Source organism: Pseudorasbora parva, chromosome 20 (assembly GCF_024679245.1).
Source record: "Pseudorasbora parva isolate DD20220531a chromosome 20, ASM2467924v1, whole genome shotgun sequence".
Lineage (NCBI taxonomy): Eukaryota > Metazoa > Chordata > Actinopteri > Cypriniformes > Gobionidae > Pseudorasbora > Pseudorasbora parva.
This window is the reverse complement of record NC_090191.1, coordinates 37341734-37359854: the sequence shown is the minus strand read 5'-3', so window position 1 is coordinate 37359854 and position 18121 is coordinate 37341734. Positions and strand designations below refer to the sequence as shown.

General features: G+C 40.5%; 1 protein-coding gene across 10 annotated transcripts in view; it reads right to left on the bottom strand.

The window, feature by feature from the left end:
* erc1b (ELKS/RAB6-interacting/CAST family member 1b) overlaps positions 1–18121 on the bottom strand; it is a 225045-nt gene that overhangs the window by 116783 nt on the left and 90141 nt on the right. For all 10 annotated transcript variants that reach the window (XM_067428496.1, XM_067428498.1, XM_067428488.1 and 7 more), the window contains one exon: positions 11300–11435. In XM_067428496.1, coding sequence (XP_067284597.1) covers positions 11300–11435 — 136 coding nt within the window. The remainder of the gene's footprint in view (positions 1–11299; positions 11436–18121) is intronic.

Genomic DNA, 18121 nt, shown 5'->3' with positions numbered 1-18121 from the left:
CTTTCAACATGAAGACACGAGGCTTGATGCACACAATCCCAGACACCGTTTTCATCATTCTCATCTGGAATCCCACACCACAAATTCCTGCAACAAGAGGCAATGCCGATAACCAGATGCATCTGTTGAATTGGCAGGATTTTTCTGTAACCAAGGTCAGCAATTACAGGAAGTTCAGGACACGAGGAGGGTGATGGGGGTACAGATCACTGCATGTGGTATAAAAGCTCTCTCTTCTATCTTATTTTGACCATATTTAGCTTGCACTTTCCTCTCGCAGGCAGACCGCAATCACTTTGGTTTGATTTAAAGCGACAGTAATCCTTTTTGCTCGGTCAATATCTCATTACGGTAATGCTTTCGGTGCCAAAACCACACAGATGATAGAAGGAGACACCTCAGGGAAGCCACAAATCAAAGCCACATGCTGTACCATAGGGACTGTCCGAGCCCGGGTGGGGCTCGCTGGGGAATCTGCCCAGTGCTCCACGGCTTGCACCACCAATTAGGAGATGAGCAGGACGAGTCTGAAGAACAATTGGGACAGAATGACTTGCAGCTGTCTAACATGCTCACTCACACACAAATAATCAGCCAGCGGCGTCTTAATTCAACACAAGGTCGTTTCGTTCCCATCTGTGGCTTCTTTTTGGAAGGAACAGGACTGAAAAAATGTATTCTCAGTATCGTAGCACTGGCCCATGACAGAAACTGACTCAGGCGGTTTCAGCAGTTCATTAGGGTGAAGAGTTTAGGTCATAGTAAGGCATTATTTAAAATAGCCCAAAAACAGCAGGATGACCTCAGCTAAAAGTCTAAGAAAAGACTCAGGGTTTGGTAGCTGATGATATACATTTTCCCAGCGGGAGGATTCTTCTGTACCGCTCTAGGTGCGAGAGTGAGAAATCGCAAAGGTTTAAAAAAAAAAAAGAACCGGAATGAAGCAGCAGGTGTCCATCCTTCCTGAATGGGGAAAGCGTAAAAGACAGCCAAAAGCATGCTAACATCAAACAACATAAGCCAACAAACAGGCCCAATAAAAAAGACCTTGGAAGTCTATTAAAGAAATGAGAACATGCGGATTTGATTCCCCCTACCCCCACCCCACCATCTGATGCCGAGCTCCCGATCCTGGATCTGGTTTGAGTTGAAACGGTTTTCTGAAAGCACGGAGACCAAGGCTGCCGCACAAGCGGACGAACACGAAATGCTCTGCCAGACTGGACCGTATCAGGTTTAGAGTCGAGAGACACAACAAACCCAACGTGAATGAGTTCAGCAGACGCTCAACGAATCCACAGTAGAACAATCATTGTATGAGGTTGGAAGTAGCTGAAAGTGGGCCACAATAAACTTGAGTGTTGTTAATTTGTGAATGCAATCAATAACAAGAAGGCCAGGAGAGGAGGGAATTAAAGTGAGTGACAAGCAGAAAGAAATCTAAGCTTCCATGACGAGCTCAAAACAGGGCTTTGAAATGCTCCCAAGAGAGCTGGATATCAAGCCTCTGGGTGCTGTGGTTACTGCAGATCTGAGCGCTACGAACACTGTTTACTTCACTTCTATAACCTCCTGTGATGTGGTTCTTTGAAGCGAGCCCTTTCCGGCATCTTCCAACTCTTTCTACATCTCTCTCTCTCCCATCTTACGCCGCTTTCCGCATGTTCTACATCACGATGACGGCTTGATGTAGGGGGAATGAGCTAAGATGTGTCAGTGTGCAAGTCATGTTGTGTGAATTGCAAAATGTAAATTATTTGCTATAGATCTGTAACAAACTCAAGAAATAATATTTGAATTGTATGAAATATATTTTTATGAACATTTATGAAACATTTCATATTTGTATACTATTATATAATAAATATACAGCTCTGAAAAAAATTAAGAGACCACTGCAAAATTAGCAGTTTCTCTGGTTTTACTATTTATAAGTATGTCTTTGGGTAAAATTAACGTTTATTCTATAAACTACTGACAACATTTTTTTTCCAAATTCCAAATAAAAATATTGTTATTTAGACCATTTATTTGCCGAATGCAACAACTGGTCAAAATAACAAAAGATGCAGTGTTGTCAGACCTCGAATAATGGAAAATAAGTTCATATTTATTTCTAAACAACACACTCCTAAAGTTTTAACTTTAGAAGAGTTCAGAAATCAATATTTGGTGGAATAACCCTGATTTTGAATCACAGCTTTCATGCGTCTTGGCATGCTCTTCACCAGTCTGTCACATTGATGTTGGGTGACTTTGCCATTCCTGGTGCAAAAATTCACGCAGCTCGGATTGTTTGATTGCTTGTGACCATCCATCTTCCTCTTGATCACATTCCAGAGGTTTTCAATGAGGTTCAGGTCAGGAGATTGGGCCGGCCATGACAGGGTCTTAATCTGGTGGTTCTCCCACCACACTTTGATTGACCTGGCTGTGTGGCATGGAGCATTGTCCTGCTGGAAAAACAGTCCTCAGAGTTGGGGAACATTGTCAGAGCAAAAGGAAGCAAGTTTGATCTGCTGCCCCCAGATCATCACCGATCCCCCACCAAATTTCACAGTGGGTGCGAGACCAGGCCTCCGTCTAACCGTTAAGACGACAAGGTGTTGGACAAAGCTTAAAATTGGACTCATCAGAGAAGACGACCTTACTCGTCCTCTACAGTCCAATCCTTATGGTCTCTTGCAAACCTCAGGCTGGTTCTTCTTTGCTTCTCATTGATGAAGGGCTTTTTTTCTAGCTTTGCACGACTTCAGCCCTGCCACTAGGAGCCTGTTTCGAACCGTCCTCGCCGTGCACCTCACCCCAGCTGCCTTTTGCCATTCTTTTTGTAGGTCACTTGACTTGTTGAGTGACATTTCAATGAGTCGTTTTCGCCCCCTCTGCCAGTCTGTAGCTTTGTTGTCCCCAATATTTGCTGCCTGACCTTGTTCTTATGAACCGCTGTATTTGAAATTTTAAGGATGGAAGCAACCCGATGCTCACTGTATCCCTCTGCCAGTAAAGCCAGAATTGAACCTTTCCTTTTCAACTTTTTTGGCATTTGCAATTACTTTTGAGGTCCTACTAACACTGTTTTTGCAATCCAGCTGGTCCTACTGCAAGAGGATAGTGATGACTACATAAGTGTTTTTTTATACTTTTCCTTATTAAATAAGATTTGGTTCAGGTGATCACCTAATCAGAAGCTAAAAAAATCTAAATAAGTTTAAGTATTAAAATGACTAACAATAAAACAAAACTAAACAAAACTAACAATAAAACAAAGCTAAATAGAAATAAATAAATAAAAACGAACATGGCAAATGCACTAAAACAGAAAATATAAAAAATGAATCTACCGGTAATACAAAATATTCATAAATACTGAAATAGTATACACTGTAAAAAAAAACTCTGTAAAAATAGGGCACAATGTACTGTATAAATATGAAGGAATTTTCCGTATTGTTTTTTTTACAGATTTTTTACCTGTATTTTGAATCGCATTAGTTTGTGTTTAAAGGGTTAACGGAAATTTCCATAAAATTGCTGGATAATGTACTGGCAGAAAATACCAGTACATTTTCCGTTTTTATTTTTCACAGTGTATAAAGACTACTAAAATATAATAAAGAATTTTAGTTTTATACTCAAACAGGGTAAGAAAAGTGTGGCACAGCTGCCCCTATGCTTGTTCTTCAGAGTAAATGCCTAAACACCCATCATGCTGAGTAAAAAAAGAAAAGATGAGCATGAGGAAAAACACTGGCCAGGTGTGTTGGACCTTCGGGTCTCTCCACCCTCCGCCTGTGGTGGTGGGAAGCTGACCTTTAATTCAGTACTGTGATCACTGCGTTGAACGATAACGGTTGTCTGGGCACAACGTGTCATAAAACAGGCTCCTCAAAGCATAAAGTCATTATCATCAAAGTATCTCTGCGGGGAAATTCTGCCCTCAGCAGGGAAGCCACTGGGGCAGTTTCAAAGACACTAGTTTATGTACATGACAGTGGACCCAAAAAAACAACAACACAAGAATGAGAGAAAGAACGTCCCACGTGGCCTGAGGCTAAACACTTAGCATAGAGAGGAGGAGAAAGACTTGAGATGTAGCAGAACAAAGATGGATGTAAACAACAAGGCTCTGTGCTGATTGAAGGGGTGGAGGGCCTACATATGGGGCTGATGGGTATCAGATGGTGCAGCTCTGTGAATGAAAAGTCTTGTTTTAAGCAAGTCAGCTCACTTGGCGGCCATTTTGGATCTGGGCAACACCCTCAGGCAGTTGTTTTCTAGTCATGCAAGCTCAGCTCCTATCTACTGGAAAGAGAGTAAACCTCCCAAGTATTTGCCAACTTGTGTTGTAGTAACACACACTGCAAACATGCCTATTTTAATGAAACAGCCTTCTCATTTTCATGTTAAAATATCCATATAAAATATAAATCCTTAACATATAAAAAATCCTTTTTACTTAAGAATCAACACTGCATTAGACATTTTATCTTGTTTTAGAGAATAAATCTTTAGCACGTGTGTATTTTGTCTTAATGCACACCCAGCTAACAAAAATATGTTCTAGCATTGTTACAATTAAGTTATAAAAACATAATTTCAGAATGTCCTCTCAACATTTAAAACATCCAGTTTAAAAAAAAAAACATCTTAAAACAATTAAAATTGTACAAAAACAATTTTTATGATTTTGCAAACATTAAGGAAACGTTACTTTTGAATGTTCTATAACAAATAGCAATATTTAAAAAAAGTTAGATTATCGATGTTCAAGTAATGTTTATGTTCGACGGTTTTGAGAACATTATTAAAGACCAGATAACGTTCTGTTAACGTCACTGGAAAAACATTCGTACGTGACTCTCTGAGAACATCCTCTGTTAGCTGGGCAGATGTTTTCTCTAGTTTTAAGCATAAAGTTAAAACCAAGACAAAATACAGCAATATTCAAGGTACAATCTGTGAAATTGGAAATGGAAAAAATGGAAATGTATTTTAGGTAAAAAAAAAAAAAAAAAAAGTTTAAAAACTCCCTCAAAGTCATTTCTGCTATGTATGTCAATACATCAAGAAAAAAGGGAATAAAAAATGTAGTTTGTTTAGCTCCAGTCAGGCTATTTTTCGGTCTCATCCATCTAACGTGGATAAACGTTACATAGCAAAGCGATCAGATGGTGTCCTTGCCAATAAAAGCATTAAGATTTTCTAATTTTAAGGCAGGATTTCCTTTCTCATAGCTGTAATGTTGAGCGCTGAGATTTCTACCATTCATTATTCAACGGCTGCTATGTCATATGCGTTCTGGTGCAGGCCAGGAACTCTACGTTTTGCTGAGGAGAAGACAACAGCTAAGAGGACAAAAAGCCCACAGAGAAAATGGCGTTTCCTTCCCTTCGACTGTTTGAACAAACCATCTCTAACATACGCAGGATAAATTGCAGCCCATTGCATCCCTACAACCAAACAAGGTGCTCAAGTCCCAGAGCTCAAGAAAGTTGCTGTTCTCTACTCTCACTCCTCTCCGACAGCGCTTTGGAGCGTCAGTCTCACGACTGGCGTCTGTTAGCTCCCTCCTGACCAGTTCGCGCTCGAGAGGTGATGAGTGGCAGAATCAAGGCTTTCATGTGTGAAGTACACTGCGCCTCTTGCTTTTCTTCCTGCACCATTTCCATTTCTCCATCTCAGCCTCGCTTTACCTCTCTCTCTTTCCGTTTCCCTCTGAGTGTTGAGAATGGCTCTCGCCACCGCATTAGTGATGACGACCTTGTCGGGCAGATTTTTACCGCAGTTTTGTTTCACCTCTGCTCAGTCTTACCGCTAGAGCCTGATCTCTCGTCAGTCTTTAGAGGTTTTGGAAGACAGACTGGAACATTCGAAAACATTCCACAGAGACCTCAAGAAATCAAAAAGTCCTAAACCTGATGCTGCCAACGCTAATTTGCCTGAGACAGTAATGTGACATCTAATCCCAAGATGGTCCCTATACACGCACAACTCATCGTTAGGTCAAGCTCAAGCTATTTGTAAGAAACATAACAGTTCCTTGCTGGGAAAAAAACAGCACATTTTGCTGATTTTAGCCTTTTAAAACATCCCAAAACACCAAACAGACAAAAAAAGGCACAAAACAAAACAACAGCTAAAACTAGAAAACCAGGTTTGCTCACTGAATCCCATTTGCTGTGCCAACTATAGCTTTCTAATGGATCCTAGACCTTGCACTATGACCATGTCTGTTATGGCAGGTTGAGAAAATGACATTTAGGATGAAAAAAGGCTTCCCCCCTAGGGACAGTAATACGTTCCCCCTCAATAAAAGCAGCGTCGGCAGGCCAGCGAGTCATAAAAGGCTCCTGTTTGACTCTTTTATATCTGCGTGTTTAAAAAGGACCATAAACCTGCGATTCGCCTGCAGCACTTTGGCTTTATTAACTCCAGTGTGTCGCCATCACCTGTCAGATCTTTTCATTCAAAATGAACCTGCAAATGTGAACGCAAGAAGAAAGACTAATGAGAAGCTGCAGGATCGCCTGATATATCAATCTTTATATTAATGTGTTCGTTAAGGATAGGTGAGGACGCTGAGTTTTTTCTAGGACTAGTAAGAATCATCTGCTATGATAGTTTTATAAAATCAACCTACAGTTAAGGATGGGTATCCGGTTCCATTTTAGAACTGGCTTTAAATTTCCCAAAATCAGTGATTCGATAAGAATCTTCGTTTTTTGTGTGCTAGATACACATACACACATACACACACACACACACACACACACACACACACACACACACACACACACACACACACACACACACACACACACACACACACAGTCACACATATGAACAGAACAGCTTCTCATTCAGTGCACGATAATGAACTGAGTTCTCTTCCTCGTCTTTTTGCACAGCATACTAAACTAACAAATACACACAAATATATGTCAAACTATTCTCATAAACACAGTTGGTTATATCTTAAGACAATTGAAAAGAACAAATGCCTGTGTAAAAGTATGGTATTGAAGTGACAGCAGATTTTCCTGACTTTTAAGGGAACTGGAATCGCTTTGTAACGTTAATCAAACAACAAAAGGCAACAGGAAAATTCACTTGGTGTTCCAGACAGAATAACTTTTGAAAATATATCTGTAATGTATAGCCTATATTTAATTAATAAAGTGCAGTGTTATTTACAGTTTCTATACCTGCATATGGTATATTGTATTTTAAAACAATAGGCAGAAATTCCTAGCCTGTTGATTTATGTTCATGGTATTCAGCTACAATGTTTCACAAAAAGACTTAATCTGAGTCTAATTTTAACGTGAATGATATCTAGTTATTATTGTTTATTTTTTACCTTATTGGAATTAAAATTAGGAATCATTAAGTATCAGAATCGGTAAGTATAATCGGAATCAATACCATTCAAACGATACACAACACTAGCATTGTGCATTTTTCCGTGCCAATATATGTTTTCTTAGTTGTTCAATCATGTTAAGGGAACTGGAATCGTTAGCTGGAACCAGAACATTTCTTACGATTCCCAATCGTACCTAGAGTACAGATATATATATTTAGGCTTTCTTAAGTGTGCAAAAACAAAAGACCACTGGTGCTTGTAAGAACACTTAGCAGCATGATCCCTAACTTGCCAAATGTTATAAAACACTGCTCCACAATTGCACACTAAAGGTGTCACTCTAAGCTCTCTGCATTTGAGTGCTGATGTTTACAACCACACAAGAGCACAATGTGCCAAACATAAAGGGGGCCGGGAGACTTATAAACAGAAGACCTATGGCTTACTACCGCCATTCGTTATGTGTGGCGCTCCGGCGTCAGTATAATGGCTTCTCTGGAGTAGTACACACACTGCACCTGTGGGGGAAACCTTTTTCTGAGCTTGCTTTGATGATTGCACTAAGTATGTAGTGGAATATGCTCACCCTTTCTGAATTGCAGAATGTTGACTGGATGTACCCCTTTCCTTTCTTTGATTTTCCTATTTTCTTTCCAACTCTCTTTTTCAATTTTTCCACCTTTCTACCTTCAGTAAAGGCCGGTCAAGATCGGGCTACAGTGGGGGCTTCTGGTCACAGGGCATGCTGGGAGTCAGAGCATTTGGCGCTGCACTCACAGTGAGACTGTGCAGTAAAAGGGAACAGACTCAACCACGCAGTAAAACAGGTATTTACTGGGCTTCATTATAATGTCATCTTTTCTCCCCCGCTGTCTTTCTCCGTCCTGCTTCTCTCCGTTTCCCAGCGAAAGTCTTGATTTCTTCAGGCTGATGATATTTGATCGGCGGGAGAGGGGGGTACGGCTTGATGACTGAGTACGTATTGCAAGTCTGGGAACTCTGTATCCGGCGGAAAATGTCTCGGAAACACTAAAGAGATGTGGAGGCCTATAAAAACCCATCTCATGTTTTATCAGACTAGAGAGATAAATGAAAAAGGATAGGGATGATTCAGACGAGTTTAAAGTCACGCACTTTAGGGGTGTTGATCAAAGACCTGCATTGCAATTCTCTGCACATGTAGCATCTGCGCTCCATGTGATCATACTATGAAACCTAACTTAATTTACTAGACCTTGACATTTTGATATACTTGGCTATCAAAAAGACACGTCGCCATCTGGTTACTAGGGTCTTTTGGTAGTTGTTTACATGCCCAGGGTTAGTGTTAGTTACAGAGATGCACTGATTGACCAAGCAGGAATCTGAAGATTTTCCACAAGTTCGGCTCGGAATCGGTAAGACGCGAGACCAGTCGGGCCGATCTTGTGGAAAAATCGATCTTCAGATTCCTGCTTGGTCAATCAGTGCATCTCTGTAACTAACACTAACCCTGGGCACTAACCCACTCTCTTCTCTCTGACTGCGAAGTGACACACATGCCTCCTTTCACTCACTGGTTAAATAAGGTTTGTATTGCGTATAATTTTACTAATTCCGCAAGGTTTTGAACTCATTTATTCTGTGTGAATGAATGAATAAATGCCACAGTTTCATTTCCCCCACACACACTGAAGCTCACATAGTTACCATAAGACGTATTGAACGTCATCTCCAATTTGTTTATTTCTTCATATTTTATTAGGGTTTTAAAAATATATAATTTACAAATATTGTATTATGTTAAAATACAATTTAACATTTCAGAAAAGTAGATATTTTGTTTGTATATGCTTTCGGTTTTAGTTTAGTTTTCTTTTCTTTTTTTAAAAAGAATCAGATTTGGCCAAGAAAACTGTAATGAGTGCATCTCTAGTTAGTTATTAGTGTGCAAATCAAAACTAAATTGAGAATGTTCTAAATTCCTTCTTGTTAGTTGAAAGTACATCAATACTTGCCCTGAAATAAGGATAGTCATAAGTCTATTTGCTTACTAATGTAATAGCACACATCCATAAGCTGTAGATTTTAAGTCTGATTCATTTTAATAGCATACATTACACACCAAAGTTTAATATTAAGAACAAGGGGTTTGTCAGAATAGTTACAGTGATGCTTGCCTAAGAAAGCACCACTAATTAGGAGGACTGATTGGATCAAATCATGTGGAAGCAGCACCACGCCACCAGCAGGAAACGTGAAAAAAAGAAGAAGCAAAAGACCTTTCTTCTGACCGTCTAAACTTCTCCAAAGTCAACAGTTGCTATTCCGAATATGTTTGTGCAGCTCTGGTGCTCAACCACGACTGACCACCCCGCATCCCACCTCAGGGCTCCAATGGAAACCTTCTTAATTGATTGAAAAAGCCATTTTTAGAGCCGGGTCACAGAGTGGATTGCTCTGGTGTCCTGGGCTAACCTCTCTCTCAGCTCACCCTGACCAACCGATTGGAGCAGGACCACTGTAACCATACCGATTCATCAACAACAATCAGTTTCCCTTTCAAACACGTCCGGTGCGTCCAATAGCGTGCGTAGATCAGCTCAGTGTTCGCCTGATCTGGAGTCTCAGGGCCTCAAAGCTGGATTGTGACGTGCCTGTGGGGGAAGGTGGCGGTTGATGGTCTTGGCTGAAGGAAGCAGCTGTCGCCGCTTCCAGACGAGGCCCGCGATGCAGCCGCATCGGGGTCCTTCGAACGGGGGAGCGCAAGCCACAGTGTGGGCTTGCGGCAACGTGACCCCACGGAGGAAGCTGGGGCCCTGAAGTCATAAATGAGCTCTCTTAGACCGCAACACGTACTCATGCGCACGCACACACTGACGCTCCAGTCACTGGGTACCACAGGTCGAAGTCCAATAGCACATCAATCCTGCTGTCAGAAATAAAGCATATGAACTCGAACGAAAACAAAGAACACATGACACAGAACAAGGAAAATGTGAAAATGGAGAATGATCGAAAGAACAAACCAACGGCCAGGAAAAACACCAGAAACCACAACAAAGGGAGGGCCGCTGTGGCATTGTTGTCCAGAGGTCTACGGCAAAGAGGAAAAACAGCCCCTCCGTAAAAACTGAGATTCTCACAGACATTTACTGCTGATTCTGGCTTTCTATCCAGACCCTCACTCCAGAAGGGCGGGGATGACCACCACAGACCACCATCCTGTCAAACTGGGGCTAAAATAGTCAATATGATGAAAGTTACATCAGCCTAGATGAGGTAGTTCGTATTCACAAATCTAAACTAAACACCCCGATACCTGGATACAGATGCTGGCACTTCTACTTCGCTATTGCAGAGCCATAAATTAAAAAATAGTTCCTGTGGCCACACTGAACAATTGTGTCCCATTTCATCGTTCAATTATTCTCTCCTTTTCTCTTTTCTTAAATCCAAAGCTCACAATGAAGGGAGGACACGAGGTCAGGATGTGCGTGAATGCGGTCTGGATGAGGGAAACATGATATCTCTCTTTACCTGAGAAGAATACTAGCAATTCTCAAATGAGGAACTGGAGCTTAAACATCCACACTTATATAATCAGAAGACGGATAGCTCTGAAGAGGCACATTTCTAGGCAGCACAAAAGGAAAACCTTTAAACACTGAACAAAGGTTTAAGCTATTGTTTCTTTAAAGGTCGATTGGCCTCATTACAGGTTAAGTTTCAATGTTAAGACTATAACAGCCACTACGCTCGTCAGATTTCGGTTGTTATGCGTGTAAAACATTTGCCTGAAATCCATTACAGGGAACAGGGCTTCATCCTGCATTTCAGTTAGGCAACGTCTCACAAGCGTGAGGTCGGGTGTTGAACACCACAAACACTGAAACGTCTCATTGCTGTAGAGTTAAATCAAATAACTGTGAATAACATAAACTTCTACTTTACCTTGACCTGTTGAGAACTCTCGTTGATGTTATCCTCTCTCTTACGAGCCTCTTCCATCAACTGGGCGTTCTTGCTCTTCTCCACCTGCTCTTTGTGCTTCAGGTTGGCAACCTTCTTGCTTTGGTCTTTCATCTGCCTGCAGTGACAAGACAGCAGATTTCAGTCAGAGATGGGCATTGATGTGGATGGACACAGGAAACAGCATGTTCACAATGGCAACTAAAGCTGCAAAAAGTATGCAGTATGTAAAATGGTAAATAGTATACAATGAGCATTACTGTACAGCAGAATCTTATTCCATTCTGAAAATAAAATCAGATTAAATGAAGATGGACACCGTAAAGATTAAATCACAGACAAGCAGAACCGTGGCAGTTACACCAAAAAATGTTTTGAAGTAAGACAATCTGAAGACGATCTGAGCGACGATGAAAGCGGCATAATAAGACTGAATAATATCCCTAATCTACAACTGAGCGAAGATGAAGAAGAGGAAGAATGTATTGGACTGGCGTCAGATGAGTTGGACCATAAGATATCAGAGGCTACATTGATAGTAACATTTGACGGGGATAAAGACAGAGAAATGGGGAAAATCCATAACTTTAACTGTATTTACACGAGGAGAAAAGAGAACTCTCCGCATGGGAGAGTCCTGTAGCCAGAAGCTTTGTCCAGACATTATGTACAACATACGGCTGGATTCTTTAGCTGCAGAAAAAGAGTGGCAGGACATGCCAATTTATGAACATTTAGAGGCAAACAGACGCACAGTGCAAACTTCGGAGATGTTACATCCTCGAAGAAGACCCCGACAAAGAGAAAGTGTGCCCGAACGACTTATTTCATTGGAGGCAACAAGATCTGCAAGAATACTTTTCTGTTTCTTATGGGGTGAGTTTCCATAAGCATCAAAGTTTGTCGTTTTGTGTTCATTCTAAGAGCACGTACACTTTATCTAATGTTTCGACCTTCCCATACCTACCTATTGTTATTAACTGTCGTTTTAATTTTAATCGTTAGCATCGTATCACTTGCTAAAAAAAAAAAACATTACTATAATGGGCTTTTAGATGGTAATGTTAGCATTTGCTATCCTTTATTATTAATAGTATGCGGTGCGATTTTTCCCGTTGCATTTGTCATTGCTATGCAACCATGCAGCTTTACAGGGGTATGGCTTATCTAAATGAGATGTAAATGAGCCCTTCCAGCAGGTGAAAACAGCTGAGAAAATCCACAATCTTTAGAGGCTGTTTTCTACCCTTTAAACTTTTTTTAAATGCCTACCTTCAAATGGCCACAACTTCTCCAAATATTATTAGATTTCCCATGTGTTACACATCGTTGGAAAGCTTGGAGACTACACTTTCAGACTCTGTGAATAACTCAAAATGCCCCAGAACCGACTTGTGTCCCTACTTTCCGTGATTGGTTGCATATACTGTACACATTAGGAAATAATGCACAATGTTTCACAAACTTTTTAAAAGTAAATAGTACTATTTTAATAGTACAGATAAAAAACTATTTTAAAAATGTGTAAAATAAAATAAATGCAAAATTAAATTAAATTAAATAGAAATAACATTTAATTAAATAAAATACCAGGTTACATTTAGAAAGATTTCCTTCTTCTTTTGCACACAAGCAGTCAAGTACAAACAGAAGAGTCAATGAGAGGAGCCAAAAGCTAGCTTATTAGAAATGACAACAAAAGGGATCAGGATTGATCTCCACAGATCAAGCTGTGCAGCAAATGAAAACGGCAATATGTTTGTGTTTGAGCTCTGGGATTTTTCTCATTATTCTTCACCCTCCTCCATTTGTTGTGGCATGAAAACCCGCAGGAACACAAAGCCCAACCAAAAATGGAGGAATAAATAAATTAAACGAGCATTGAAGCAGTTTTCATTTCTGAGAAGTGCCGTACCAAACAGGCCTAAATCCTGTGGTCATTTGGTCCCATCAAATGCCAGAGTTTTCCTGTTTACGTGGCCGGCATCGGAGTATTGTGCACTGGCAGCGTGGCGGCCAGGATCGGTTACTGTTCACCATCTTGACTTGATCAAAAAAGGAAAAAACTAATGCCTATGCCTTGCAGAACAGATGTCCAACTGACTATGCCAACACCAATGTCTTTAAATGAATAATAACACAGCGTTGTGGAAAGACCTCCCTCGGCCCCCCTTGACACCACAGAGCATTGCCCAAGACACACAATACAGTAAGGTAATTGAAGAGTTATTAAGGGGACTTATGGGATATGACAAGCCACGTCTACGTGTGCCAGGAAAGCGGAACCAAGACGCTCCGCACAACGCCTGCATCGCCATTCGGCTGGTCCTCTGGAGTAAAAACCAGCGTAAAGACATCGAGGGAGCTTTCAGAGCTTGTTCACTGAAGCAAGGTGACGCCGAACAAGGCTTGGAGAAACCGGGCCAAGCCGCTGCGGCACTAGAACCTGATCACTCTTCTGGATGAGTTGTCCTGAGCACAGTAGAGTCTCTGTGTTAAAGCCATGGTCTTCTGGCTCCTGTTGCAGAAGCCAGCACAACTCTAGTCATCAGCTAGTAGCTGCTATACAAAAGTTTGGGGTTCGAGTTAGCCTGGTGACAAAATACTAGTAAAGGAACGACTGGTGTGATTGTGTTTTTTCAGAAGGTTCCCTATCTTTACTGTACATGAATGCGTGTCTCTGGTATGTGAGGCAGTAGCGTGTAGCCATGCAGGATCAGGAGGCGTGTTGACAAGAGCGTAGGCGATGAAGAGGGAAACTCTACTACTATTACATCCACCACTCTATGCAATATTAGTTATAATCATACATTTCTGCAAACACAAACAGATTTGTGGTCTTAAGGCTTAAAACACAGAGAACACAATAGGTGCTGTAACGCAGCATGCTACTAACTTGACTACACACTCATTAAATCATATCAGCTGCTTTCAGAACTATGTAGCTTTCCCAATAAGCAGTGGTGTAACATGACATACAGCTACATCAATGCATTTTTCATCACTGTGAACTCTGTCCTCTCTCACAAATTTTGCAATGGGAAATTCGGATTCATTTTAGTGAATCAGCTCATTCATATGGTTTGTGTAAATAAACGATTCACTGATTAAATAAACGATTCACTGATTTATTTTATCCATTCACTGATTTAAACAAACTATTCATTGATTCATTGAAATAATTCATTTAACTCTGAAATATTTATTTAAACAATGTTTTCTGCTCTGTTATATAAACACGTTTTCCAGTTTTATTAGTTGGTTCTGGTGTTTTTGTGCCAGATTAATGGTCTAATTGCAGAATTAAATGGTATCATCTGATGATTATACTTTCAGAAATATTATTTAGTTTGCAACTTATAGTTAACTAGTCCTACTATGACTCAGTGTAGCTGAACTACTTTATGAGCATCTCAGCAAGCTGCCGCTTCAAACACTGCTAATTTGATAGCTATTAAAAACTCTAATAAACGCTCCGCAAATGAATTTCGTGTGGAGTCTGGAAACATCAGGAAAGTTGTGCTGTGCATCTCGAAGATAACGTGACCGTATAACAAAGTAAAAGAAAGACTTTGTGTGTGTGTTCAAGGGAGTTTGTGTAACAGGTCATAAATATACTGGAATGTTCCTATTTGGTGTTTCCAGAAGAGGCCAAGCCATCTGCTTGGCTCCGCTACACTTGCAATAAGCAGCTGACTGTTTTTATGCATTGCGCGCCAGCCCTTTATTCAGGGTTTTGATTATATGTTTATATGTCTCCATTTGAGCTCTGATGTGATGGGATAGGTAACCCCATTTCACAGAGTTCATGGAGGAAACACTTCTACAACAATAAAGAGAAACAACGACATTAATTCAGATGTAATTCGCCAGTCGTTCTGGTATTTTTGATATGCTGTGATAAAAGCATGATGGTGCAGGAATATAATAAAAACGATTCTTAAACCTTGCTGAAAGGAAGACTTTGATAATACCAGCACACTGCCAATATTTCCAGTGAGCTCCACTACAGACATAAGTGAGAGTGACACTCTAATCTAGCCCATCCTGTCAGATTAAATCAAATATCCATTCCAAAGATTCCTTAAATGGACCCCAAACTGGCATGACTGCACACGAATATTCTGACTATCCAAAGCATCATGTAAATACTTTAGCCTAACCATTATAATCAGATTAAACCAATATTATAATTTCTAGAAATCTAAAATATCAGAACATTCTGAAACCCGTAACTGAAAATTCACTATACACTACCGTTCAGAATGTATTAAATATATTTGTGACAGTAAATATATTTATAATGTTTTAAACAATTTATATTTCAAATGCTGTTCTTTTGAACTTTCTATTCATCAAACAAATCTGAAAAAAAAAAAAAAATGCCACGCTATATATTATTAAGCAGCGCAGCTGTTTTCAACATAAGGAATGTTTCTTGGGCAGCAAATCGGCTAATTAGAATGAATTCTGAAGGATCATGAGACACTGAAGACTGGAGTAAGGAGGCTGAAAACTCAGCTTTATTCCTAAAATATATTAAAATAGAAAAATGTTATTTTAAATTGTAATAACATTTTACAATATGACTGTTCTTAATTTTTGATCTAATAAATGCAGCCTTGGTGAGCGGAAGAGACTGCATTCAAAAACATATTTAACATTTTAAACGGTGGTGTAATAAAAACAAGATTAAGATTAAATACAAGACCAGTCTGAAGAGAAAGTTTCACTCTCGTGCTAACACACAAACCTAAATGGAAACATCTCTGAATACTGAACTTAACTACGCAGGTGTGCAAGGGCAGAGACCCCATTTACAGGGCAGAGAGTGCCTTCTTTGTCAATTTTCCCAATGCCAACATTTTCCTTTCCTCGAAATAAAATCTGGATCACATGCATAACCCCTGTCATCTTCCTCCTCTTTGGACTGAGCTTTATGTTGCATTAGCGGCCATATTCTCAATACTAGGAAAACTACTATATTTGAGTACCAGTGCGGCTTCAGGCAACGAGAGAAACAACTTTAAAATTAGTGGGAAAAATAAAACGCAGGTAAACACGTCTATGACAGGGCAATGTAGTGAGGGAGAGAAAGAAAATAATCTTTCAGCACAATTTTGAGGTTGTCTAGAGGAAAAACACACTAATTATACATCAAAATGTGACACATAACCACCCCCCCCCCCCCCCCCCCCCCAAAAAAAAAAAAAAACAGGTGAAATTTTGGACACAGGTGAAAATGGAGTGCGCTTTGGAGAAAGTTCTGCACTCCAATCTAACCTAACGCTTTTTTTAATGAATCTTATCTTCACAGAGCTCAAACCCTGGAATATTATCAAAAATAGTAATTCATCTAGATCTTAAAATTAATAATTCATAAACAAAACAGCTTCAGGCAATGTTCACAGGCTTGAAAGCACATTGAAATTCTCAACATATCGGCTGGAGTGTGTGAGTGAATATAAGAAAGTTTGTTAACTTTCGGGTTATAAAGATGATCTAAACTTCTGCATAATGAAGCCTTTGAATCTTGCATCTAGTAAACACCCTTCTAAAAGCACACACAAAAAAACAGTCCTTTTCACTCAGCCAAATTAAGCCCTAGGGAAGGACATGTTCTCTGCCATCCCGAAGCCGTGATGAGGCAAAAGCAGACATTGTCGAATGACCACCAGTGCAATGTCAAGAGAGAAAAACAAAACGCAACCCAGACCTCAGAGCTTAAAATGACTTCTTTTAAAACGTTTGCTCTTTCAACATTTCCTTTCTCAAAATAATATGATTCTACATTTCTAAACAATTACGTTTTGTGGTCACTTAGCTGGAGAAATGAGGCCCGGCGGGCATTAAAGCAAACGTTATTCCAAAGTTCAATCACACCTGACACCTAATAACATAAAACAAGACCCAATGGTAAAATTGGGTGCGATTTTGAGATGAATGCAGACGGAAATCGATGTTGAAGAAATAAATCCATCACGCCGTTATGAGGAATTCTGGGTAGAAAACAGAAAGGAATCTTATGTTACGGAGCCAGCGTGCGTTTATGAGCGGGCTGCGCAACGCAGAAGGCTGGAGATTGTTACCACGACGCATTTTCATCCAAGCCTTTTGGGCCCACTTTTTGATGTCATTTTTCTTTTTCTTTTCAACAGCGCTGACTGAACTGCACATAAGTGTGCCCACACTAACAGTCCAGAGAGGTTGAGTAAGGACAAACATCTTTCTGTTTATCTCAACCACGACCTGTTTGACCTGCAGAAAACGGAGTGGAACGCCATCAAAGACTGTTTGAGTGTGTGTGTGTGTGTGTGTTTACTCCATCCCTCATCCCTCTCAAAGTCATCCTTTAATGTCAGTTGTGTCTTTATATTGGCCGGATATCTCCTTCCTGGCGTTCAGGATATGTTCGTGAGCTCAGGACTAATAAAAGGCAGGAAATGTGGGTTCTTCGCAGGCTGTGGCCATTTCTCTAGCAGCAGGTGGAGGAGAGCTGGCAAGAGCCGCTGCGTGATAGCGGGACTCATTTTCACAGTTCTGTCTGTGGCGAGCGCTAACTTTTCGAGCCTAATAGACTTTGGCTTTTGAGAACGTTTTGCGGCCAGGTGCACAATGGGGTGTCCCCGCGTCTCTTACGTATCATCCTGTGTGGAATGGACGATTCCCTCCGGCCCTTGACTAATCTAGTTAATCATGTGGTCGGCCCTAAGGCCAGGCCAGCCAAAGCTAACTGGAAAGCACACAGAGACAACAGACAGGCGGAGGTGTTCCCCAAGCCGGCCGGATCGTATGCACTCGTCG